A 27,711-nucleotide genomic window follows, 5' to 3' on the forward strand; every position below is an offset into this window, starting at 1 on the left:
GATTTCACTGTAACAAGCCACCAAACCTAGGTGGCTTGTTATTAAGGGGTAGATGATGTTTTAAGTCCCCATAGTTCAGCTGATAAAGATCTTTGGTCAAAAAAGAACTGGATTTACATTCTTGCTTAGAACACAAGGAACTTCATAAGGACTTTTCAACTGACAGAGTTTGCCAGTCTCATATGGAGATGCTAGTTTTTCCTACTAAAATTCTGGGTTTTTTATTCTGTAAAACTAGCAAACTAGCCAGAGAACATAGTACTATACAGATGTCTTAACTGCATTATCACAGCCTTAACTGGATTCATATGAAGTCAAATTGGCTATGACAGACCATTAGCCAGTATATGTTAATGGAAAGTTGACACACACACACACATATATATATATCACTATGGCTCCAGAAATACAACTTAAATCTACCAGCCACAAAAAAAAATTTTACTTGCCAGATGTATTCCTTGATATAATGTTATTATAATTATATCAAGATTTTAAAATACTAAATGTTATGCCAACAAAGTAATACATTCTTTAATTCTCACTACATACTACATGTAACTTATACAGAAAATTTTAATGTGGGTTTAAGATGCATGCCACAATAGAGGTCATCACAATTCAGTTTGTGTTTGTATATAATGAATGATGAATTTATATAAGGTAAAACATAATAACATAAACAGTAATTTAATTAAGAAAGGCAATAAAATTGATGAGAACAACAAGAAAGCAGGTAGCACTCTCTGTGCTACCTGCTTTCTTGTTGCTTTCTCTCTGTGGTGTCAGACTAAATCACACGATCGAGTCTTTAACTTGTCTTTGCAAAATAATTTTTTTTTTATAAATAACTATCTTGAAAACCTTTTTGTTATGTAAAATGTTTGAATATTTAATTATACTAAGTTAATTCATGTTGTGAGCTGTGAAAATCAGATTATAACAATATTACAAAACAATATTGCACAACTAATTAAGAGTTACAGATGCTGAAAGAATAAGATGTATAGACATACTAGAGCATTTAATTAAATTGTGCAAATTTTAATTTGGAGTTCGTAATAACTAATTGTTTTAGTTAATGAAATTATATTGTGAGAAAAGCATTACTTTTTCTCACATTTTTATTTTTTTTAGAACAAGATTGCTTATTACATATGTCGTCCATGCTATATAAATGTGAACTGGATATTCAGTTCACATTTATATGAAAAACTTACACTTACACAATATGAAAAACTTACTTGTTTTGTTTGAATTTTCAAACAAAGCACTGTAACAGTAACATGTAATAGAAGCTCATTTTCCTGCTTCATGACTGAAACAAACCAAAAGTACAAGTAGTGGAGCATGCGTGGAGTGAGAACACTGTATAATAACTGTATTATACAGTATAATATGTGGAAGAAATTAGGGAGATTTTAGAATCGACAGGGGATATTTATGAAGTCTTTCATACAGAAAGAAAAATTTTATCTCCTTTAGAGGATAAAAGGGTGGAAGAAATTATCATTAATGATAGTGAAGATGAATGGTTGATGTTATGACTTTTTAGAGAAAATGAGCAACTAAAATTGCACATGTTTTTGCGATTCTTTAAAAGAGATTGCCATAGTGTTCAAATTAAGGATTTCAGATCCTGAAGTTTTACTCATAGAAAGATGAAAATTAAACTTCTTTAATAAATTCACTGACAGCCACCCACGATAAAACAATTTAACAGTGAATGAGATGACGTTTGAGGGGAGGGGGTAAATTATGCAAAACAAATAATATATTTGAAATTAATTTATAATGAAGCTGGAAATTCTCACCACTCATCTCTGATAACTCGCCTGTGGCAAGTGGGCAAGTTGATTTCTGGAGTTCTATATGTCACCATCATCAAATTCCAGATATGTACTCATGGAAGATGCACTTGTTATTATGATAGTACGATGTAAAAAACGTTGACATCGTTACTAACTTCATATCAATATTTTTTTTTTTTTTTTTCAAATTAATCTATGTCAGGACTTCAGTATTGTCAAACCTTATATTTTGGTCTTCTAAGGCAGTGGTCACAAACTAGACCCTACGGGCCGCATCCATTCCCGAAGCAATTTTACATGGCCCACGAATACATTTCAATTATGTATTTGTTGTAAATACGGTGCTTATAGTTTTAGAGACATAGAGATATGGACTGAGCTTATGGGCGCATAAGTTCAGTCCATATCTACAATTTACAATCAGTAAATTTAGTTCGCCAACCAACAGTTGGTGGCGCTTCAGTATTCTGGTGTTTCCGATGCACAGCTGCGCAGTTCATATTGTAATATAGATGGAGACAAACTAACGTACGGCTTATAAAACCTGTTTATTTATGCTTGTTGTTAGATCTACATTATATCAATACCTATCGTTTAGAATTGTGCATAACTTTTGAGTGTTGCTTTCATACGAAAATTCATCTTGTTGAATTAAAGTTGTAAATAAAATTATAATAGTGATTTTAATTAAGAGATTAAACTGCAAGCCATGTCTTTAACAAAGAGTAAAAGAAAAGTGGATGAAAAAGGAAGTGTTTTTCAAGATAAATGGGAAATTATGTACTTTTGTGGTGTTGTGCGCAATAAAATTGTATGTTTTATTTGTAATAAGGGAATATCAGTTCCAAAATAATACAATTTATGTCGCCATTACGAAACGAATCATGAAGAAAAATTTGAAATGTTGGAAGGCAAATTGAGGGAAGAAAAGTTAGTTTCTGAAATCTGGCTTACAACGACAAAATTTTTTTACTGAAGCAAATAAATCCAGTGAAGCAACAGTTAACGCAAGTTTTGCTCTCACGTACATCATTGCAAAACGATCAAAACCATTTACTGATGGTGAATTCCTTAAAGATTGTTTGATTAAGTCTGCTGAACTTCTTTGTCCTGACAAATAACAATTATTTAAAAATATTAGTTTGTCAGCCAACACGGAAGCGGAACATATTAACGAAATCGCTAGTGATTTACGATGTCAGTTAAAAGAAAAAAGTATATATTTTGCAGCATTCTCAATAGCAGTTGATGAAAGTACTGGCATCACAGATATAGCACAACTTGCTGTTTCCGTACGAGGTGTTACTGATGAATTTGAAGTAATTGAGGAATTATTGGAAATAATTCCTATGAAAGGAAAACTGGTGCACAGGATATTTTTTCTGAAATAAAAACTGTAATAGATAAATATAAATTAAGTTTGGGATAAAATGGTTGGATTTGCAAGTGATGGTGCAGCTGCTATGGTTAGTAAAAAAAAAATGGAGTAGTGGTTAAGAAATATAATGAAAAAAGAAAAATTTCAGAATAAATTTTGCACTACACATTGCATTATTCATCAAGAAGCACTTTGTGCCAAAAGTTTGCAGATTGATAATGTTATGAAAACAGTAAACTTTATCCGTGGACGAGCTCCGAATCATTGAGAATTTGTTGCATTGCTTGAAGGAATTGAAAGTGAGTACGGAGAAATGATTTATTATAATGAGGTGAGGAGGTTAAGTCGAGGAGCTGTATTAAAATGGTTTTTTGATTTAATAAATGTAATCAAAATTTTCATGACACAAAAAAATAAAACCATGAACGAGCTACGTAATGATATATGGATAACAGATTTAGCATTCTTGTTGACTTAACTGGCCATTTAAATATTCTCATGCAAGGAAAGAATAAACTTATCATTGACATGCATGCTTGTATTAAAGCTTTTAAAGTTAAATTGCAATTATGGGAAACACAACTGGAATCAAAAAATTTCGTACATTTCCTACATCTTAAATCCTGCCCTATTATTTCAAATGAAAAATCTCAAGAATATGCAAGAAAAATAGCATTATTACGACAAGAATTTGAGGAAAGATTTAAAGATTTTAATGATTTGGAGTCTGATTTTACATTATTTTCATTACTATTAAAAATGAACGTGAATAATGCACCAGAAAATCTACAAATGGAGCTAATTAATTTACAGTGTGATATAAATCTTATTCAAAGATTTGAAGATACAGATTTGATTAACTTTTATTCGTACTTGTCAAAAGATAAATACTCTCAGTTACGAATTTTTGCAATAGGAATAATCGCTTTGTTTGGGAGTACATTTATATGTGAACAGTTTTTTCGCAGTTGAAAATTAATAAGTCTAAGAAAAGAACCCGATCGACCGATGAGCATTTACAATCCGAGATGAAGATAGTTTCTAGTAATTTTTCTCCATGACTACAAAACTTTATTAGAATCGAAATGCCATCATGTGTCAAGTTGCAGGAAGAGATAAAGAAGTTTATAATTATTTACATACAAACATATGTATTTTTTCTGTATGTGTTGAAGAAAAATTTAATAAATAAAAGAAAGAGAATAGGTTGTCATTATTTATTCTCAAATTATAAAGGTTATAAAGGGGTGGTATCCATACATTAGGGGTAAGTACGGTTCAATATATATATATTCACTCTCATTTTGTTAAAAAAAAAGTTCCAGCCCATCAGCTGCTTTCACATTGTGCATTCGGCCCGCGTGCAATTTGAGTTTGAGACCCAAGGCACCTTATAATTTATCAATCCATCTACATATTCATCTTCCTGGCAAAGCACTTTAGTTCATCTTTCCTCTCCCATTTTGTTTAAGTAACCATACCATCTTAAATTAGCTCTGCTCACTTTCCTGAATGATAATAATGTCAAGTTGCTTCCTAATATCCTCATGTTTAATGTGGTGTTGCCACTGATGCTATCTATTCACTCCTCTGTTTCATAGAACTCTCAAATTGCAGGTCTCGTCTCTGATCAAAGGTTCTATTTCTAACCACCCTAGCACTTATCCATGAGCAGTTAAACATGACTAAAGAAAAAAAATGTTTATGAAAGGTTGAGAAACATATTTTCATTTTTTCATTGGGTAGATTTTGAAACATTTTGTGTTGGCTCACCAGTAACAATTACCACACCAGTCAGATCTTAGCTTAGCTTAGAACTGGATCCAAGATTAAACATGTGATTATATCAGTCATGTGTTTAATCCTAGATCTGGTCAATTTAATGCTTTTGTTAATGTGGTCTAATTTTAATACTGTATGATTACCAGTGCTGAAGCAAATATACTAACTATTTATATATTTATATATGAATGCATAAAAAAAAATTCATGCATTTTATAAGTGATACACAAGACCATTTATTTATCTTTTTTTATTATTATTAATGATAGTATTTTTCACTACATTTTAGCTTCTAACACTGTTGTGAAGAACAACTTTTATGGGGAAAAATGAAATGATTTCTCCTCTGCCATTATAAATGTTGAAAACATTGAGTATCATAAAAACTCTCAAAATAAAATCCTTGATTCTACATTAGTGCATTTCTGAATTCGATTAGCTTCAAAACATTGTTGGATGGGCAGGGCCAGCAATGCAATATGACACAGAGGCAACCCAGAAAACAATCAAAAAACAATTTTGTTAGAATCAATATAAAGAAATATTTTTGGAAAATAAATACTTCTTTCTCAACTTCAAAGTTTTAATATCAAACTATAAAGGTAAAATTCTGCATATACCATCATTGGGTAAGAAATAAGCTAATTAATGCTGCCTGCTAAATATCTATTCTAAGGTATGGTGTCACAATTAATCAGTTTCCTCACTGCACAACTGGACTCTCTCTTTATAAACCAACATTTTTTAATGTTTGGAAACCCTACATAAATATATTTCTTTTTTGCAGAACTCTTATGAAAAATTTAATAAAAAACTAACTGCTTTAAAGATTAAATGGTGTATGCATATCCTATCCTCTCCTATATTCCATTACGACAAAAGCAGATATTCGTAATGACAAGCATTCCCCAATACATGCAATAAGGTAAACATATGAAAATATTTATGACATAAAGCAGAGTATACTCTGTTTCACGTATACAGAGGATTCAAATTTGTAAGTGATCATCATTAGTGTTGAGCAGGATAAAATGGAGTATCACAATGAAAAGAAGTGTATAAAAAAGTTTTAAAATCAGTCAAAGTCAAGGATATTTCAGAGGTGAACTGTCGACTAAGATATGCAAACATTATTCAAGAAAAAAAAATGAGAGTTTGAAAACAACAACCAAACCTTGGAAATTCAGCGGTAAACATTCAGCTAGAGAGAGGCATGTTGTCAGGATGCCTGTAAGGTTAGAAAAATCAGAGCTCCATGGTGGACTCAAGATATTTAAGAAGAAGGCAAGGAAAAAGAAGAAACCATATTACAAGTTCCTGGCAAGTAAGTCAGCTTGTGTTCTTAGAGAATACAGACAAAAATGTGAGAAAGTGAAGCAATCTGCAAAACTATTAGCAAAATAAATATCTGGAAGGTAGCAATATATTCTTGAAGCTACTGAAAAGCTTAGATGGAGGAAAGAGTACTGTTAAAAGAACTGATATGAAAAAAGATGTTGTAGGAACTTCAGACTAATTACTTTCATCTCATCTTCCTTTTCCCTCTGCAGTGTCGAGGGTTTATTAATCATCGGACCTCAAACTGTTCACAGGATAAGGTGGTCAGTCCTATGCCCCGGTGTATCCTATGTCTGTAGTGTTGAGTTCTCAAGGCCGGTTTGCCTGCTTTGTGGGATGAAAAACCCTACTGTCCACGCCCAAGACTGGCTAACTTGGCTATGGTCGGAAGATCCTTCAGTTCCTCACATCACCGACAGGAATCGAACCTAGGACACTCCTTCCCCAGACATATGGTCGAGAAGCATACAGCCACTAGGCTAACCGCGCAGACATAATTACTCCCAAAGATTGCTAAATGAAACAAGTAATGACAGCAGAAATGCAATCAGGAATACATCAATACTTCAAGTAGAAAAAGCTATCAAAAAACCTGAAATGTGTAAAGGCAACTAATTGGAGTAAATGACAATTGACCAGAATTGCTCCAATATGGAGGCATAATGTTTTGCAGTAGCTACGCTGCATAGTTCAGAAGGCCTAATCAGAGGGTTGAATTCCAGATAATTGGAAGTCGAGCTCTCATAGTATCCATCTATAAAAGGGAAAATAAAAAAAAAAATTTAAAAAAATGTGAAAAATATAGAAGAATTTCCCTACTGAGTGTTCTCAGCAAGATTTATACAAATATACTTGAGAAGCGGCTAAGAAAAATTGTGGCAAGGAAGCTTGGAGAAGAAAAGGATTCAGCGAAATCGAGGCTGTCAAGATCAGAATTTTGACTTTGAGACAAACAGCTCAGAAATCATGAGAAGATAACAAGATTTACATGCAAGTATTCAAGATCTTAAAAACGGCATGAGACAGGTATCAAGAGAAAAGTTGTTCAAAATGTTACAGTTATATGATGTTAATGGAACATTATATCAGCAATACTCAGTATATATTTGAGTTGTAAGTCAGCAATTAGAATTGAAGGAGATAAAAGAAGAGGGTTTGATGTTAATTAATCAGATGTGAGACAAGGGTCTATATTATCTCTACTGTTATTCATCTTCTATATGGATTACATTACAAAGGAAAGTGGTATTCAACCTGATATCAAAATTAGAGATGTTAAAATGTCAGCCGTTTACTTTATGCAGACGATGCTATTCAGTTTAGTTAAGTAATCTTGCAAGTCTGCAAGATTACTTAACTAAACTGAATAACTTTTGTAATAAATTTGGTATGAAAATATGCAGAAACACTGAAAATGTCAACCATATCTTGAATGGAGAACCTACAGAACAAAGCATTTCAGCTACCTGGGCACGATTTTTAGTGAAGATAACAAATTAAATATGGAAACAGACAACAGAATTAGCAAAACTGGTATGGTAGGAAATCAACTGAATAAATTTATACAGAATGAGAGAGAAATTAATCAAAACACTAAATTAGCTTTCTATAAGTGTTGAAACCAATTTTAATATGGATCTGAGAGCTGGGTTTGAAATTAACACTTAATCAAAGATTGATGACTACAGATATGAGAGCTCCAAGAAAGATTAGGAAAGTGAGCAGATGGCATCAATGTATACTGATAGTATACTGAAACCTGAGGATATTAAGAAAGAAGTTGGTAGCATTCAGGAATGTGTTAGCAGAGCTAATCTCAGGTGGTATGGCCACTTAAACAGAATGAGAGAAGAAAGGTTAGCAAAACAGGTGTTCTTTTTTCAGGATGGCAAGAAAAAGACCCACAGGAAGACCAAGATCTAGGTGGACTGATTCAATAAAAATGCCTTAGAATATACACATATAAGTAGCAAAATTGGTGGTTTGACAAAAAACAGATTAATTAGATTAGCAAATAACAGATTGGAGGAAAACCATCAATAGTAAATGAGTAATGATGTAACCTTTTCATTTAGTACTATCATAATATCCCGTACACCTCCTGAGGGTAGATGTCAGGAATTTTATGATGTTAATGAACATGAAACAGAATCCATCTTATTGTAAATAAAACTAGCGATTAAATTAATACTCATCTAATTTTTTTAGTCATTAACTAAAAATGCTCACAAATTACAGACAAGTGCCTTGCTTACTGGAGCAATGAAAATTACCACATGGATGTATGAATTATCATATCAGCAGATACATACGAAAAAGGAAAACAGTAAAATTATCTTATTTTTTTAATTAAAAAAAATTATGCTTATGTTTTGGGAAAGTAAAATATAAACTGATTTTCATTATTAAATATTGACTGAGTTATATCAAAAGGGAGGGGGGAAAAAAAGAGAAACACATTAGGCATTTTGAATAGGCTTTGAATTAAATAACCCAGGAACCAAGACCAACCGTGGTTTCACACAGGTGATTAACCATTCAAAAAAAAAAGCAAAGCTTGCATTTTTTTTTTTTTAAAGATGACAAAGATTTTGCTAAGTTATTTTTTATTAAATAAAAAATATATCCTCTTTCATCTGATGGAGGCTCTGCAACCACTACCAAGATGGCAGAATCTACTTACCACACATGAGTGCAACCTTAGTAATACCTATTCCAAATAGCAAGCATTTCAGCATTTGAGTATGAAGTACTTGATACCATTTGCTACAAAAGAGTCCATGAAGAAATTTTCAAGAAAATAATGAACAAAAGATGGATAGATGAGGAAGAAGTTAATTCATACACTAAACTACTTAGTGCCTATCAAGTAGTAGTAAGAGGATTTTTATAGACTGATTTCAGTTATAGAAAAGCATGCTGCTTGGAAAGAAATCAAAGGAACCCTCCCCCACCATGGACAAGGTGAATCATGCCATGTAACGAGTCACGTGTCTGTAGCCAGCATAAATTGGAGGAATATGATGCCTCCTGGAAACTGATGGAGTTTGAAAGAGGGGTTGTGATAGGATGCTATGTTAAAGGCCTATCTGTTCAGCAAATTGTCAACAAATTTTGCCATCCCAGGTCAACAATCAGTGATGCCACACTGAGATAGAAGTGAAGGGAGTCAACTGCAAGTGCTACCCACAGTGGACAACCCACCACACTCACCGAACGTGATCGTAGGGTGATACAAAGGATAATATGTAAAAACGGCATTCATCGGCCAATGTGTTGAATGCAGAATTCTGGGCTCAATGGAAACACAAATCTGCACAAAAACATTCAGTCGAGGCTCACAAACATGGCTTTCCATGGTGGGACTGCATTATGCAAGCTCCACATCACCCAAAACAATATGCAACATCGTCTTCAGTGGTGCAAAAAGTATGTACAGTGGGACATGGAAACTTGTGTTATGGAGTTACAAATCACCCAACACCCTTCTACCTAGAAAATGGGTGGGGTGGGGGGGGGGTATAGCGGATGCCCAGCGAAAGTCTCACCAGAGTGCATAACCCCAACTATGAAATTCAGAGGTGGCTATGTGATGGTATGGTCCTGTTTTTTCTTATTTGGCATCAGACCTCTGTTTGTAGTGACACAAACACTGAGCTGCGAGAAGTATCTGAACATTGCAGGGCAATGCTTCCTACTTTGTGGCATTTCTACGAAAAAAACACCGTCTCCTTCAGCAAGGCAATGCACTGTGTCACAAGGCTGCTGTATAACTGTGTGGTTTGTGGACATGAACATCACCATATCTGAATAGCCTCCACAGAGCCCTGAATTCAATCTGTGGGATGAATTGGAACGTCGGGTGAGGTCAAGGGATATCCACCCCACAACAGTCCAGGAGCTCAATACATGCCTAGAGGAAGAATGGTCCAAAATTCCCCCGATTGCTATCGTATGCTTGTGTAAAGTATGCCCCACAGGATTGCTGTAGTCACAGCAAAAGGAGGCCTTACATCTTAATAAGGTGGGTGCCATGGCTGTTTGTTTCTCATACTATGTCTGTTGACTTCTATCCAAGCAGTGTATATATTGAATAATTAAAAAAAAATAATAATAACAAAGCATATTTATCAAAAAGCAATGTAAAACTTACAGCTAGAAAGCACTGCATCCCAGCCTGTATACACTCAACATAATAGTATTCAATGAGGCAGCCTTCTACTGAAGATGGAGTAGGAAAATAAAGGGAATTCTGTCCTGTGAAATTATAAACTGGATGACAACCACTTCCATTTACTTCCCACCAACTTCTACTACCTGTTCCCATATTCAAAATGCTAGAATTCTGTAATATAGGATGAGAAAAATTTTAAAAAGTTTTTTTTTTTTAATATAAAAACAAAGAATTAATCTGAAACAGAAAATATTAGGACCATTTTCTTCTTAGATTTACATATGACATATTTACAGAATCATAACACAGAAGCCTGTTGGCTCTTTATATTTAAGTATCATAATACTCATTTACAGTACCAATAAATGTTTACAATGCTTAATGGCATTACGCAGCCTAATTGCCAAGACAACTCAGATTATGAAATCATAAATCATGATATGCATCGAACTGAATTTTCAATTTATACAGTATCAGTATCAGAAACCCGACTATTATACTCTATTGTTCTTATTATATCCAAAAACGTGTAGGAAATTTTTAGGAATTTATAATGGAACTTGTGCTATTATAATATTTATTATACATGCACAAGTAATTTGTAGTAATTTTATTACTACAAATATTTCAACCAGAAACCATCTGGTCATCATCAATGCATCAGAAAATCACAAGGTGAATCGAAATCGAAAATCAAAGCTACAACAAAGATTGTTAATCCTATTTATAGAACTGAGTGAGATGTCACTTAGTGGATGGTTACAATAAAATAAGATTACATTTAAGGTCCATTTTAAAATTAATTGATTTGAAATAAAATCAAATTCAATTAGATAATGAAATGAAACAGCATTATATTAAAAAAAGGAAGGAGAACGTTATTGCTTGCTATTTATAAGGATGAGACTCCCAAATCTTGGGAACAGAGACACTCATTCATATTTAAATTTGGGCAGTGTAGAAGTGCTTCGGCACTCTCTTTAAATAATCACTGAAACCTAAACCTGAACTTATGTAAAAGGCAAGTACTGGACCATAAGATATCATGGTAAGTGTCCAATCCATGTTGAGCAAGGCCATATTTTTCAGGTTTATTATTGTTAATATAAGATTGGTGTTCTTCTAGTCTTTATTTTTCCATCCTGTTTGTGCTAAGTATGTATGTCTAAAGTTGCAGTCCACTTTGTAAACACTGGGGAGAGAGAGAGGGGGTGGGCTGTTTATCTTTTGTGGATGGTAACCAAGAGATTTCGTTGATAGGGAAAAAAGTAGGAACTAAATTATATCTTTTCAGGATTTTAGCAACTGTTTCAGACATGCTTACGATATATAGGATAGGGATTTGCAATACAGGTTAAGGGTTTTGGCAATGGGTTTGTAAGTCCAAGATGCATTTAAACTTCTTTGAAATAAAACCATTCTGTAGTAAGATGCATTCGATGGTGCTCAATTCTTGTTGGAGAGCTTGGGAATTGGAGCAGATAACATGTGCTCTGTTGAGCAAGGATTTGAAGATGCCTATTTTTTGAGAAGTCGGCGCGGTTAGCCTAGTGGGTATGCGCTTCGCAACCATATGCCCGGGGAAGAAGTGTCCTAGGTTCGATTCCTGTCTACAACGTGAGGAGCTCAAGCCACAGCCGAGTTAGCTAGTCTTGGGCGTGGACAGCAGGCAAACCGGCCCCGTAAACACACATGGAGCAAGGTCAGATTTTTCAGATTTATTGTTGTTAATATAATTATGGTCATGAATATCGCCCTTAGGGGATGCAGCAGAGGAGTCGCAAACCGGTTGCATCAATACATCAGTAACCCCTCATTAGGAAGGGACTCAACCCATCCTAGGATGGACGAGAAGGATAGATAGATTTTTTGAGATGGGTGGTGTGCTGAATCTTTCTGTATATAGTGGCCTGTGAGGTAGGTTTATGGTGAACATAAGGCAAATAGTTCCGAAGGGGTATGGAAAAGGAGGACAGTCAGGAAGGTTAACTGTCCATCCTTTTCTTTTTCCATAGTGAAGTTGATGCATGGGTGTAGGCTGTTGGTTTTGGTAAAAAAGGTAAGTAGATTCTTCTGAGTCTGGCCAGATAGCAAACACATCATCTACATATCAAGCCGAAAAGGAAGGTGGAAATTGTATTGAAGAGAATAGGAATTCTTAAAGATGTTCTAACTACTACAAAGTAGCAAGTGCAGGTGACAAGGGGCTTCCCATGATGGTTTCTTCAATCTGTTTGTAGAATTGGTTTCTGCAGATGAAATAGCCTGAGCACACGACAAAAGTTGAACAGTTAAACTATGTCTGGAGAACTCATCTGATAACAGTTGGAGAATGTCAGCCAGAGCTACACTAGCAAATAAGGACTGGATATCAAAGCTAAATGAACAATCAGTGACAGCACAGTGGTAAAAAACACTCAACAGACGACTGGAGTAGAAGATATTTGACCAAAAATGCTCAAGTATGGAAGTATAAAAGTCTTAGAGTCAATGCACTGCATAGTTCAAAAGGCCTGGACAGAGGGAAGAATAACAGATGATTGGAATAGAACTCTCATAGTACCCATATATAAAAAGGGAAATAAAACTGAATGTGAGAATTACAAAAGGTATTTTCCTTCTGAGTGTTGCTGGTAAGATTTATGCAATTATACTTGAGAAATGGTCGAGAAGGATTCTGGAAGGGAAACTAGGTGAAGAACAAACTGCATTCAAGCCATATAAAGGATGTCGGGATCAGATTTTCACTTTACGACAAAAAGTTGAGAAATCATGGGAATATAACAAAGATCTGTATTTAAGTTTTGTAGATCTGGAAAAGGCATATGACAAGGTGGTAAGAGAAGCTAATCAAAACACTACAGTTATATGGTGTCAGTGGGGCATTATATCAAGCAATACTTAGTCTTTATTTGAGTTGTAAGTCAGCAGGTTAGAATTGAAGGAAGTACAGGAAGGTGGTTTAATGTTAAATCTGGTGTCAGACAACGATGTACTTTATTCCCTCTCTTATTCATTATCTATATGGATCACATTATGAAGGAAAGTGGTATTAAATCTGATATCAAAATTGGAGATGTTAATGTCAGCTCTTTCTTTATGCGGATGATGTTATACTTCTAAATAAATCTGGTACAAGTCTGCAAGATTCCCTGACTAAATTGAATAACTGCTGCATTGTAAATAGAGAACCCCTATAGAACAAGTAAAGCATTTCAGCTACTTAGGCACGATTTTTAGTGAAGATGGTAAATTAAATATGGAAATAGACAACAGAATCAACAAAGCTGGTATGGTAGGAAGTCAACTGAATAAATTTATATGGAATAAGAGAGAAATTAGTCAAAACACTAAATTAGCTGTAAACAAGACAGTGTTCAAACCAATTTTAACTATTGGATCTGAGAGCTTGGTTAGAAATAAAACACTTCATCAAAGACTGGAGACCTCTGATATGAGATTCTGAGAAAGATTATTGGAGTCAACAGATGGCACCAATGGCAATATCATATTAAAAATGAGGATATTAAGAAAGAACTTGATATTGTTAGCAGCCAGGAATGTGTTAGCAGAGCTAATCTGAGGTGGTCGCTTAAACAGAAATGGAGAGGAGAGATCAACAAAACAAGTGTTCTCTGCCAGGTTGACAGGAAAAAAAAAAAAAACCAGAGGAAGACCAAGATATAGGTGGATTGATACAGTAAAAAGTGCCTTAGAAGACAGAAATATAAGATCTGATATTGTTGGAGTCTTGACAGGTAACAGATTGATTTGTAGGAAAATTGTAGAAAGGAAGTTAATAATGATGTAAGTTTTTCATGTAGTACTATCATATCCTGTACACCGCTTGAGAGTACATGTCAGGATTTTGATGATGATGATATCAAAGCTATTCATGAGGTCTGTATGTTGAAGAGTTAAGTTTTTTATTTTTGTCAAAAAAAAAAAAAAAACCTGATGAATTCTTCACAGAGATTTGTTCATGGCCAGTGTTGGAGCTTAAAACTTGAGCTAGGAATTTGGCTAAGTGATAGATTGGGGAGTCTATGCAGTCCACCATGGGTCTGAGTGGAACTCGTTCCTTATGGATTTTTGGAAGGCCATAAAAATGTGGATTCCTACCAAAATGGGTCTTCAATTTTGTCTTCATACCAAGTAATCGCTTTGTTGAGTAAGGAATTAAGTTTGTTGATTTAACTGTGGTAGGGTTCTGCAGAATCTCCTAGTAAGCAGACTGATCTTGTAACAGATGTAACAGTGCGGGGTGGTTAGGTTCCTCTCAATGTTATGCAGGATATCCAGATATGGAATTCTTTTAGGCACTACAGCAAAATCATGTCCTTTCACAAGAAATGAAGTTTCTGCAGGAGCAAGGGAATGTGTGGATGTGTTGACTACTCATCTGTTAATCGGCACATTTCCCTTGGTTGGTTGGTTTTTGCTTTTGAGTAAGTGAATCAAACTTGTAGTCAAGAATAAGTCTGTTTTTATTGTAAGAATGTTGGAGAGATTGCCTAGATAAATCTAAAACCAAGGCAGTGTTTAAGACAGAGGATATTGTCTCTTGAAGTGAGATGTTGTGAATATTCAGGGCAAGACCATGCTTGGCAAAGTTAAAAATTACCTTCAAGTCATGGTATTGTCTTACAAAGGAAATCCTTGCTTGTGGCTTACTCTTAAAATAAAATTTTAAAAATTGTAAACAACCTTTTTATGATATGGTCATAGACACTTGAAAACACCAGAAAACAAAGTAACAATCAAATCAAATGTTACTTTCACAACTTCTTTGATTATTAAGTCAACTGGTAAAGAAAATGCATATGCACAAAACAGAGAAAAACAATGCACATCATATACAAGGGTTGTTTGAAAAGTTTGGTAAATTTCCAATAGATGGTGGCACAATTTATTCATACATACCAGTATCAACAAATATAATCTTTTTCATGACTCCTGGCAAAATTTTAGTCACGTGTGATGCGCAGTTCTCGTTTGTCAAACATTTAAAATTACCTTGTTTGCATTTTTCATAAAAATGGAGAAAAACAAGTTTTGTGCAATGATAAAACACTTTTATTTGAAGAAGTGGATGGCTGTGCAGATCAAAGCCTAGTTATGCTGTACATGGGGACTCTGCACCAGCATTAAAGACTACTTATTTTTGGATAAATGAGTTTAAGCATGGTCGTAAGTCCATCGAAGATGAAGCACGTTCCAGCTGCCCGACTGAGGTCACTACAAAGGAAATGATTGACAAAATCCATGGTATCGTTATGGAAGACCTCCGAGTGAAAGTGCGCAAGATTGCTGAGATTGTAGGCATCTCAACTGAACAAGTGTATAATATCCTGCACGAAAAATTGCACATGAAAAAGCTGTGTGTGCAATGACTGTTGACTGGCGATCAAAAACACATGTGAAAAGACATTTCAACGTGGTTTGGCAATGTTTAATCGCAATTCGCAGGATTTTTTTGCATCGATTCGTGACTGTAGACAAAACTTGGATCCCTACACACCTGAGTCTAAGCATTAGTCAAAACGGTGGACAATGTCCAGTGAAAGAGCACCGAAAAAAAGCAAAGACCGTTTTCTCAGCTGGGAAGGTGATGGCCACTGTTTTTTGGGATTCCCAAGATTTTATCATGATAGACTATTTGGAAAGACAATAACAGAAATCTATTATGCATCATTGTTGGACTGTTTAAAAGAAGAACTGAAGAAAAAACTGACAAGATTGGAGCAAAAAAAAAAAAAAGTGCTCTTTCATCAAGACAATGCACCGTCCCACACATCAGACATTGCAATGGCAAAATTGCACGAATTGAGGTTAGAATTGGTTCCACATCCATAGTATTCTCCGAACTTGGCCCTGTGTGACTTCTCCTTATTCCCAAACTTAAAAATTTGGCTCGGTGGGAAAAAAATTTTCTTCGAACGAGGATGTCATCAAGGTTGTCAATGACTATTTTGCGCAATTTGACAAATCCTACTTTTTAGATGGGATGAAAAAATTGGAAACTCACTGTACCAAATATGTAGAGCTCAATGGAGACTATGTTGAGAAATGAAGGTGATTTTTTTTTCAAAAAAATGTGTTTAACCTATATTTTTTTACCAAACTTTTCAAACAACCCTCATACATAACTTAAGAAAAACAACATGACAAATACAGATCATAATAATACTTTTGTGACACTTATTCTGAACTGGCTATAGAAAAGAACTGCTTTTACTTTAACTTGGGACAGTAGTAAAACAACTTTGTTCTTAACCCTTTCTGCCCTAGCGATTCCAATTGGAATCACTAACTTTCTTGGCCTTCATAGCCCATATTGCACATGATTCCAATTCTGAAATGATTCATTGAAAATGAATCATTTCATTTTTAATGATTCATTGAAAATGAAATTTCCATGAATCATTGAAAAAAAAATACATTTTCATTTTCTGAAAAATGAAAATATATTTTTCAGAAAAATACTCTATATCCTTGCTTTTTTAGACCTAAAGACAAAATAAATAGAAAGAAAAATTTTTTTCACTTGTAAAAAAAAATTCAGGTCAGAAAGGGTTAAGTGGAAAAAAAAAATAAAATAAAATAAAAAATAACAAATAAAATAAACCGAGTTTCAACCAAAACAGTTTTAATGTGAGAACAAAATACAAATAAATGATCTGTAAAAAAATTAAAACGTGTTGCAAATGGCAACACATTAAAAAATCAGCCAGCTAACATAGCCTTCCATTTACCTTATTCTGTTTTATTTGCATGTGTGTGCATACACACACACACACACACACACATGCAAAAAACAAATTCAAATCATGCGCAATAATTTGTATGATATGGCATGTTTTTCTTTAATTTTGCTATTAGTCCATTGCTTTTATCCTAGCATGTTATATGCCTACTTCTGTTCCAATGAGCAGTATTCTGGCAAGAAAAGTTAGTTCATTTTGCTCTCTAACGTATCAAAATATGCTGCAACTGTGTTTTTGAGAGGAATTATGTAAACAAATGTCTTTCTGATTTTTATCTAAAAAAAAAAAAAAAAAAAATCGGCTAACGCCTTTTATTCCCATATAGGGAGTAGACGAGGCCATTTTAGCCCTATCTAACTTTTGGAGACTGAGTGGGCAGTTCAATCCCCACTTGTAGCCAATCAGAGATAGCTGGCTCAAGACTATCACTAATTTAATCACCATGCAGTGAAGAGACGGTTAACAAGTGCTGTTATCTTTGTGGTCTCTCCAACACAATATTTTGATGTCTGAAAATACTGTGGGTTTAATGGTTGATTTTCTTGAGTTTACAGGATGAAAAACCTGAGTTTCCAGGAGAAAAACCCCACTTGCCTGTGCTGGAGATTGACTAACTTGGGAACCGGTCGAAAAAAGGCTTAGAAAATGTTTCTCTGGTCGACAACCAGATTTGAACCCAAGTCTTCCTTCATGTGTCAAGCATCGTAGAGTGCAAACACCACTTCTACTGAGCTACAAAGGCTAGATTTTTATCTATATATCTCATATAATAGACAGGTTTCTCTTCATTTGAAATATCTACAGAAGTATACAGAAGACTCACTACTGGAGTCTTTGATTTCCTTAACTAATTTTTGTTTAACATCAGCAATAACTGACACAAATTCTTTATAAAAGGGCCAGTTTCTGTTAGCAGCCCCATGATATTTTTTATACATTACAGAATGCAACGTTACCTTTATAACTAGACTGGCCAGACCAGTCTTGCTAAATATTGTTTTTAGCTCATGACAAAACAGAACTATTTTCTCAAATATTTCTGGACCCTTTTGCCTTTAGTTTTGCACTGTTTTACAAAACTAAAAAGTGCAGTTTGCATTTCTTTTGCATTATTTTCCAAATAATGAAGTTTATGAAAACACTGAAAATGGTCAACACTAGCTAAACTTTACACGATGTCAATAGTATGATCCAGTCTCCAACCCATCTTTACAAGATAATTTTTTTTTTTAATTACACTATTAAAAAATACCTTTTCATACATCCAAGAATATAATTACTTCAAGCTAATTCATGTGGTGAATTGTGAAACTAAGCTTATACCAATACTATATTCCAACTGCATACCTACTTAAGGGATAAAGAAGATGCTGGGAGAATAATATAAATCTGTCTTATTTTGTATTACAGCTAGTAGCGAAATAAATGAAAATCGGTCTTCTTAAATTATATATATATATATTCTGTTGTTTAATGGTATCTCTTATTTTTTATGAATATAAGAATGGTGATGACTTGCAAGTTATACAAAATAAAATGTTATTTGAGAATATTTGACTATTACAAACATGCATTAATCAAGGAAATTTAACACTCATTAAAATTTGAAACTTACACCCACTAGTTTTGCTAACCTACAAAAAAAAAAAAAAAAAAAAAAACAACAGCTGGTGGCTTCATCATGGCTTAATAAACATCAAAATATATAAATAGATAACAAAGTTGTCCAAACACTAAAAGACCATTACAAGAAAAATAAATTCATGCTAACAAATAAATATAAAATTGTGTGGCATCCATTATTAGCTGTCTTTACTCCAGTTAATGAATGTTAGCAAAGTTGAAATCTATGATGTTAAAATTTCTAAATAACTTAGGGAATTGAAACAACGTAGATCCGAATATAAATTAAATTATATTTTAATAGATATTTCCGATATTTCGGCAATGTCACATTGCCATTTTCTAAAGGAACTTACAAAAAGGCAGGTGCACACAAGGCAATAACAATACAGTAACTGAGTATGAAGATTTGAAGCTATCGTTCTCCTAGAAGTCCTGATGGTGCCCTCTGGAGGTCTAAGTAGGCGTTCTTGGCCGTTGGGCTGAAGGTCTGCTGATGTATGCCTCCCAAATTTGGGGCAGTCACATACAACCAAATTTGCTGAGGTTTGGAGAGTTTCTTAGGGCAGAGGCTGATTCCATAAATAATCTTTCGAATTTATATTTGCTCCGGTGTATTATTGTTGCTTTCTTCCACCGTATTCTGTGGCGAGTATCCAGAGCATGGTCTGCAAGACCAGAATGGCTATACTTGTAAAACCGGATGTAGTCCTTGTGTTCAGAAATTCTGATATTCGCTGTCCTGCCTGTTTGGCCAAAGTACGACAGTTTACAACTGCAAGGGACCTGGTATACACCAGGTAGGTCTAGGGGAAGTGGTTGGTCTTTGGTAGAGCAGATTAGGGATGCCAATTTTCTGTAAGGCCTGTAACAGGAGGTGAGGTCATGTTTTTTTAGAATTTTGGTAATTTTTTCTGAGGTGCCTCGGATGTAGGGAATGGTGATGGATTTAGAGTAATCTTTTTTGTGGGGGTAGCCATTGGCTGAGAAAGTGTTGAGGATGTGATTTAGTTCAGTGTTAAGGGCTATGCCGTTAGAACAGATTAGTTTAGCCCTGTTGTATAGTGTTTTTACCACTCCATATTGTTGTGGGGGAGGGGGGGATTGCTGGTGGATGTATCTGCCTGTATGGGTGGGTTTTCTGTAAACTGAGAAAACCAAAGTTCCATCAGGCTGGCGGGTGACTAGTGTGTCTAGGAAAGGGAGGCAGTTGTTTTCCTCTTTTTCCAGGGTGAACTTGATTCTGGCGTGTTGGTTGTTTAAGTGTGTAAGGAAGGAGAGGAGTGTTTCAGAGCCATGTGGCTAAATAGCGAACACATCATCAACGTAGCGAAGCCATATGGTTGGTTTTTGTGGGGCAGAGGCTAAGGCTTTTTCCTCAAAGGTCTCCATAAAGAAATTGGCCAAGGGTGGTGAGAGTGGTGAGCCCATGGCTGTCCCCTCTATTTGTTTGTAGAATTTTCCCTGCCAAACGAAATAGCCTGAGTTCATTGTGAACTGAAATAGGGCTGAGATATCAGGGGAGAATTTAGCTTGGATTAGCTCTAAAGTTTCCTTGAGTGGGACATTTGTGAATAAGGAGGCGACGTCGAAGCTGACCATTATGTCAGTATGTTGGAGTGTAAGGTTTTCTATGCTGGCTTTGAAGTGGGCTGAGTTTTTTATGTGTGATGGTGTGTTGCCAGTATAGTATGTGAGCTCTGGCCAAATGTTTAGCTAATTTGTATGTGGGCTAATCAATGCCATCCACTATGGGACGTAATGGCACATTTTCTTTATGTATTTTTGGGAGTCCGTAAATACGGGGGGGGGGGGGGGTATAGAGTTAAACGGGTTTAATCTGTTGGTAACTTCTACAGGCCAAGAAGTGACTTTCTTAAGGAGCCTGTGAAGTTTTCTAATTTGTGAGTTGGTGGGATTGTAATTGATAGGGAGGTAAGTAGCCCGATCTAATAGAAGAGCATTCAGCTTACATTTGTAGTCCTTTTGGTTAAGTACTACAGTACTACTAAAGGAAATGCAACTGTAGTACTTAACCAAAAGGACTACAAAGGTAAGCTGAATGCTCTTCTATTAGATCGGGCTACTTACCTCCCTATCAATTACAATCCCACCAACTCACAAATTAGAAAACTTCACAGGCTCCTTAAGAAAGTCACTTCTTGACCTGTAGAAGTTACCAACAGATTAAAACCGTTTAACTCTATACCCCCCCCCCCCCCGTATTTACGGACTCCCAAAAATACATAAAGAAAATGTGCCATTACGTCCCATAGTGGATGGCATTGATTCCCCCACATACAAATTAGCTAAACATTTGGCCAAAGAGCTCACACACTATACTGGCAACACACCATCACACATAAAAAACTCAGCCCACTTCAAAGCCAGCATAGAAAACCTTACACTCCAACATACTGACATAATGGTCAGCTTCGACGTCTCCTCCTTATTCACAAATGTCCCACTGAAGGAAACTTTAGAGCTAATCCAAGCTAAATTCTCCCCCGATATCTCAGCCCTATTTCAGTTCACAATGAACTCAGGCTATTTCGTTTGGCAGGGAAAATTCTACAAACAAATAGAGGGGACAGCCATGGGCTCACCACTCTCACCACCCTTGGCCAATTTCTTTATGGAGACCTTTGAGGAAAAAGCCTTAGCCTCTGCCCCACAAAAACCAACCATATGGCTTCGCTACGTTGATGATGTGTTCGCTATTTAGCCACATGGCTCTGAAACACTCCTCTCCTTCCTTACACACTTAAACAACCAACACGCCAGAATCAAGTTCACCCTGGAAAAAGAGGAAAACAACTGCCTCCCTTTCCTAGACACACTAGTCACCCGCCAGCCTGATGGAACTTTGGTTTTCTCAGTTTACAGAAAACCCACCCATACAGGCAGATACATCCACCAACAACCCCCCCCCCCCTCACAACAATATGGAGTGGTAAAAACACTATACAACAGGGCTAAACTAATCTGTTCTAACGACATAGCCCTTAACACTGAACTAAATCACATCCTCAACACTTTCTCAGCCAATGGCTACCCCCCCCCCCCCAAAATATTAAAACCTACAAACCACAACCCCCCCTCCTCCCCCCTCCACAAAAAAGATTACTCTAAATCCATCACCATTCCCTACATCTGAGGCACCTCAGAAAAAATTACCAAAATTCTAAAAAAACATGACCTCACCTCCTGTTACAGGCCTTACAGAAAATTGGCATCCCTAATCCGCTCTACCAAAGACCAACCACTTCCCCTAGACCTACCTGGTGTATACCAGGTCCCTTGCAGTTGTAAACTGTCGTACTTTGGCCAAACAGGCAGGACAGCGGATATCAGAATTTCTGAACACAAGGACTACATCCGGTTTTACAAGTATAGCCATTCTGGTCTTGCAGACCATGCTCTGGATACTCACCACAGAATACGGTGGAAGAAAGCAACAATAATACACCGGAGCAAATATAAATTCGAAAGATTATTTATGGAATCAGCCTCTGCCCTAAGAAACTCTCCAAACCTCAACAAATTTGGTTGTATGCGACTGCCCCAAATTTGGGAGGCATACATCAGCAGACTTTCAGCCCAACGGCCAAGAACGCCTACTTAGCCCTCCAGAGGGCACCATCAGGACTTCTAGGAGAACGATAGCTTCAAATCTTCATTCTCAGTTACTGTATTGTTATTGCCTTGTATGCACCTGCCTTTTTGTAAGTTCCTTTAGAAAATGGCAATGTGACATTGCCGAAATATCGGAAATATCTATTAAAATATAATTTAATTTATATTCGGATCTACGTTGTTTCAATTCCCTAAGTTATTTAAAAATGCATAACCAACGTATAAGCCTGTCTACGAGAATCAACATCATCCACTATGATGTTAAAAGATTTAATGAGCAATTTCCATGTCACTTAATATAAGACCTTGGTTTTTATTTGATAATCTGTGAGATTGGATCACTGCAAATGGTTCTTTTAGAAGTCTGGAGTAAAAATCTTCTAAATAAGGAATGGATGAAAATGTTACAAATGACAGCATGGTCAGTATTAGAAGCCAGACCAGATCTTTCATTTCTTTTATGCTCGACATCTGCAACATGTTTTTTTTTCTAACCTCAAAATCCATGGCTTGTCTCTTCAATGTAGGCTAAGCCATATGAGCATGGGATTCCATATACCCTAGGTATTTGTAGAAGGATGTGCTGTCCTTAGGAGACTGCATCAGTTTAAAAGGCACTCTGATGTGATCTTGAAAACTTGCTATTTTAATCAATAGACTGTCAATATATGAAACTGTGATCAAGTCTATGCTGGATATTCTGGTTATTGAGAGAGGAAGGTCCAATAATAAATTCCTATCAATTGTTTTCTTGGAATAGCCATTAAGAACAAATAAATTTTAGAGAGTCTAAAGTTCAGTTTTGAGTTTGTCCTCATTTTGTATAATTGAAACTGCTTGGTTCTTTATGATATGGTTTATGCCTAATTTTTGGGAAGGATGGTGAAGGAATGTAGGAATCCCACTAGGCATGGAGAAATGTTTTGAGAAAATTTATAGAAAAGCTAATAATAATGGTAAATATCTGCTGGATTTCTGCTCAGGAAAACCAGTCATTACTAACACTATGTTCCAACATAAAGATGTGCACAAGTTCATGTGGAGAGAAGACACAAGAAATAAGAGAAGCCTCACTCACTATGTTATTGGTGATAGTGATATCTTCATGCTGGTTCTGGATACAAGAGTGTACAGAGTATTTGAAATTGGAAGTGACCATCACTTAGTTTAATTCATTTTTATCCTACACAAAGTAGGATAAAAATGAATATCACATAGAAAGAAACAGTATTTAGAAACTTTTAAGAACTTTTTTACATGTACAAGAAAGAATTTTCTTTTTTACTCCTTTTATTATATATATATTTTTTATAATTCCTTTTACTTTTGCAAGAAAGAATGAAGCAGTTTGAAAACAAGAACCAAGACTTGGAGTCTCAGTGGCAAACTCTGAAGAAAACTGATTGATTCAGCTAGGGAGGCATGCAGTAAAGTTGTCTACAAGGATAGAAAAATAAGAACACCATGGTGGAAGAAGCAGTCCTGGAAAAGTAAAAAGCATACTGAAAGTTCTTTGCAAATAATACAGAGAAAAATATATAAGAGAGCTAAGCTTTTTGTAAAAGTAGTTATACAAAAGTCATGGAAAAACTGGTAAGAAGATAGAAAATAAAAATCAGGAAAGTGATAAAATGTTATGGAGGTTATTAAAAACACTCAGAAATGGAGGAAAGAGTACTGTAAAAGGAATCAAAGATGATAAAAGTGACATGAAAATTGAAGCTAATGATATCCTAGATTTCTGGAGTAATTACTTTGAAAGACTTAAATGAAAGAAGCCGTGACAGAACCATAGCAGAAAATTTTCAAGAGGAATGCAAATAGGAGTACATATATAAAAAAAATGAAGTTGTCAAAAACTTGAAATGTGGAAAGGCAGCTGGAGTAGCTGATATTTGACCAGAAATGCTCAAATATGTAGGTATAAAAGTTTTGCAGTGGCTACACTGCATTATTTAGAGGGCTTAGTCAGAAGGTCAAATTCCAGATGAATGGAGACAGCTCTCATAGCTCCCATCTATAAAAAAAGAAATAAAACTGAATGTGAGAATTAGAGGAATTTCTCTAATTTTCCAGATAAGATTTATGCAAGCATACCTGAAAAAAGGCTGGGAAATGTGGAAGGGAAATTGGGAGAACAAGCTGGAATCAGCCCAAATAGAGATTGTTGGGATCAGATTTTCACTTTACTACAAATAGCTGAGAAATTATGGGAATATAAGTAGGATCTGTACTACTTAAGTTCATACGTTAAATACATTCACTGCCATTATTATGGCAGTGAATGTATTTAATGTCAACTGAATAAATTTATATGAACTTAAGAGAGAAATTAATCAAAACACTAACTGTTCAAACCAATTTTGACTTATAGATCTGAGAGCTGGATTAAATATAAAACAAGTGATCAAAGAATGGAACCACAAATATGAAAATTCCAAGAAAAATTAATAATTTCATCTCACAATGAAAAAACCTTAAGATGAATTACATAAGCTCACATTAAAACAATGCTCCATGCTGATTGATAGAGAAGGTCAGCAAACATTAAAAGAATTCTGGAAGAATTATAACATCAGAAATGCTATAGATAACTTGTACTTTATATTCTCACGAAGTAAAGATGGCATCGATGACAGAATCATGTTAAAAATGAAGACATTGGTGATTAGTAACAACTTAACATTGTCAACATTCAGGGTATATATATATATATATATATATATATATATATATATATATATATAAACACAGCTAATCTCAAGTGGTATGATCACATAAACAGAATGAGAGAGAAAACATTAGCAAAGTAGATATTTGATGGAAGGATAAAAAAGAATAGTTAGAAGTGATTTAGAAGGCCAAAATATAAGATATGATCATACTGGAGTCCTTTGGCAGATAATAGACTGATTTAGAGGAAAATTGTTCATATGCATTTCTTAAAGATACATATCAGGAAACTCATGATGATGATATAGTGTAATATTTGGGACCTGTCTTATCATTTCTAATTTTATTTACATATGGCTCTTAATATCTCGATATTGTTTATCTTTATTGGTCTTATTTCTTAGCTTATTTCTTTGCCTGGGATCTCCAGATATTTATTTGATTGAAGACTGTGCCTCTGAATGAAAGAAAGTTTTTATACCCTAGTAGATCAATTAATCACTTATATCCTATTTTAGCCAAGGTTTGCAGTCATGGCAAAATTTACTCATAAATCACTACTAATCAATGGGGTTCTGCTGTCCGGTCCGAAATAATTTTTTTTTTTTTGAATCAGTGAACTGCAAAAGATTGAATCAGACAACTATTTTTATCAACAATAACAACAAGTTTAATTTCTGATCGCATAATTATACATATCACTTGAAATCACAAGATTTATTTTATAAAAGGTAATTCTTAGTCTTTCTCAATCACTCAACTTGGTTTCTATTAAATTCTCTCACACTTACTTAGTTGGACCTTCAACAAGCATACTTTATAATACAAATATTAGGAAGTTACACCTATAACATGAAATCGTTAGTTGCGCTTGACATTCCTAATTTAGCATCAATCAAAATACAACATACACATATACAAATATATCTCTCAGAATCTCATTCCTTTCAAACACTTAATTATAATCTAGGCAATTATATTTATACAATCTACCTCATTGAGTTTCAAACATTCCAATGATACGATAGCAGGAACATACTCTATCACAAAATTCAATCATAAGAACACATATAATTAATTCAAGAAATTTCAATAGCTCAATCTTTTCTCCAAAGGAAATTAACTGCGCTCATGCTTCACTCATTTGCGATTACACACATTTATGAGAAATATTAACACTCTAAATACTATCTCTTTAAACTAGACAATTTAGCAGTTCGATAGGGAATTCTTTCTTTATTCACAAACAATAAATGAATGTATAGACTCACATGGGTTTCTTCCTATCTTACATGTGTAATTCAATCCTAAGCACACCTATAATTCATTAAAGAAATTTCAACAGCTCAACATTTTCTCCAAGGGAAATTAACTGTGCTAATGCTGCACTCATTTTGCGATTACACACATTTGCTCTAAATACTATCTCTTTAAACTAGACAATTTAACAGGGTGATAGGGAATTCTTTCTTAATTCGTAAACAATAAATGAACATGTATAGACTCACATGGGTCTCTTCCTATCTTACATGTGTAATTCAATCCTAAGCACACCTATAATTCATTAAAGAAATTTCAACAGCTCAACATTTTCTCCAAGGGAAATTAACTGTGCTAATGCTGCACTCATTTTGCGATTACACACATTTGCTCTAAATACTATCTCTTTAAACTAGACAATTTAACAGGGTGATAGGGAATTCTTTCTTAATTCGTAAACAATAAATGAACATGTATAGACTCACATGGGTCTCTTCCCATCTTGTATGTGTCTTCCGTCCTTCTTTCCTTATTCCGGCGCTTGAGTGGGGTTTCTCTCCTCCGTTTCGTGTTTTGGAATTCTCCTCAAAGCGACACCAGGCACCGATGAATAGTCGTAGCAGCAGGCGGGATATAGGGTAGGCGTTCTAGCATCTTGAACTGCCCGGCAAACGATTTCTGCATAGGCCTGGTCGCACTTATTCAACTACAGGACCTTTACGGCAAGATTTCTCCAACTATCGCCTCTGGATATCTTCGGCTGTGACTGGAACGATGTCGGTGGATGGGTCTCTCCACCTTCCCCTCCGGAACTTACACCTCGGGTCCTCTCTTGTGGATGGTTCACTCAGGATGAAGAAAAGGAAGCCCTTCTCATCTTCGAACCAACCCTTTTACACACCAGAGTTCCTGCACATTTGATTAAGTTTTTGGGACCCCTAGCATCCCTATGCGAGTCTTGCTAATAGTTTGGAGAACCCTGTATAATGTTTCTTGAAAATTCGCTGAAAATCTGACTTCCTCCCTTTACTGCCTTAATCTTGCCTACGGGCCTCTCTTTTTGATTTGCACCACGACCTTTCAATATTGATCTTGAAGGTCACCTGCGATGGGTCTTGCAACCAATCTTCAAAAGACATGCCGAATTTCGGGCGATGCTCTTGGTTTCAATACTTCTATATCCCTTCTTAAACAATGAGCAAGTTAATTCCCCTTGGGCTTATTTTGCTCTTTATACAGATAACTTTACATAGAGAACTAAAATATACA

At 35.1% G+C, this 27,711-nt stretch overlaps 1 protein-coding gene across 3 annotated transcripts in view; it reads right to left on the minus strand.

Annotated features, from left to right (window-relative positions):
• The window catches only part of NKAIN (Sodium/potassium-transporting ATPase subunit beta-1-interacting protein), an 83,371-nt gene that overhangs the window by 32,872 nt on the left and 22,788 nt on the right, over positions 1-27,711 (minus strand). For all 3 annotated transcript variants that reach the window (XM_090407442.1, XM_090407441.1, XM_090407443.1), the window contains exon 4: positions 10,463-10,654. In XM_090407442.1, coding sequence (XP_090263568.1) covers positions 10,463-10,654 — 192 coding nt within the window. The remainder of the gene's footprint in view (positions 1-10,462; positions 10,655-27,711) is intronic.

This window comes from Typopeltis vanoorti, chromosome 17, assembly GCF_054136105.1.
Source record: "Typopeltis vanoorti isolate ZY-2024b chromosome 17, IOZ_Tvanoo_1.0, whole genome shotgun sequence".
Lineage (NCBI taxonomy): Eukaryota > Metazoa > Arthropoda > Arachnida > Uropygi > Thelyphonidae > Typopeltis > Typopeltis vanoorti.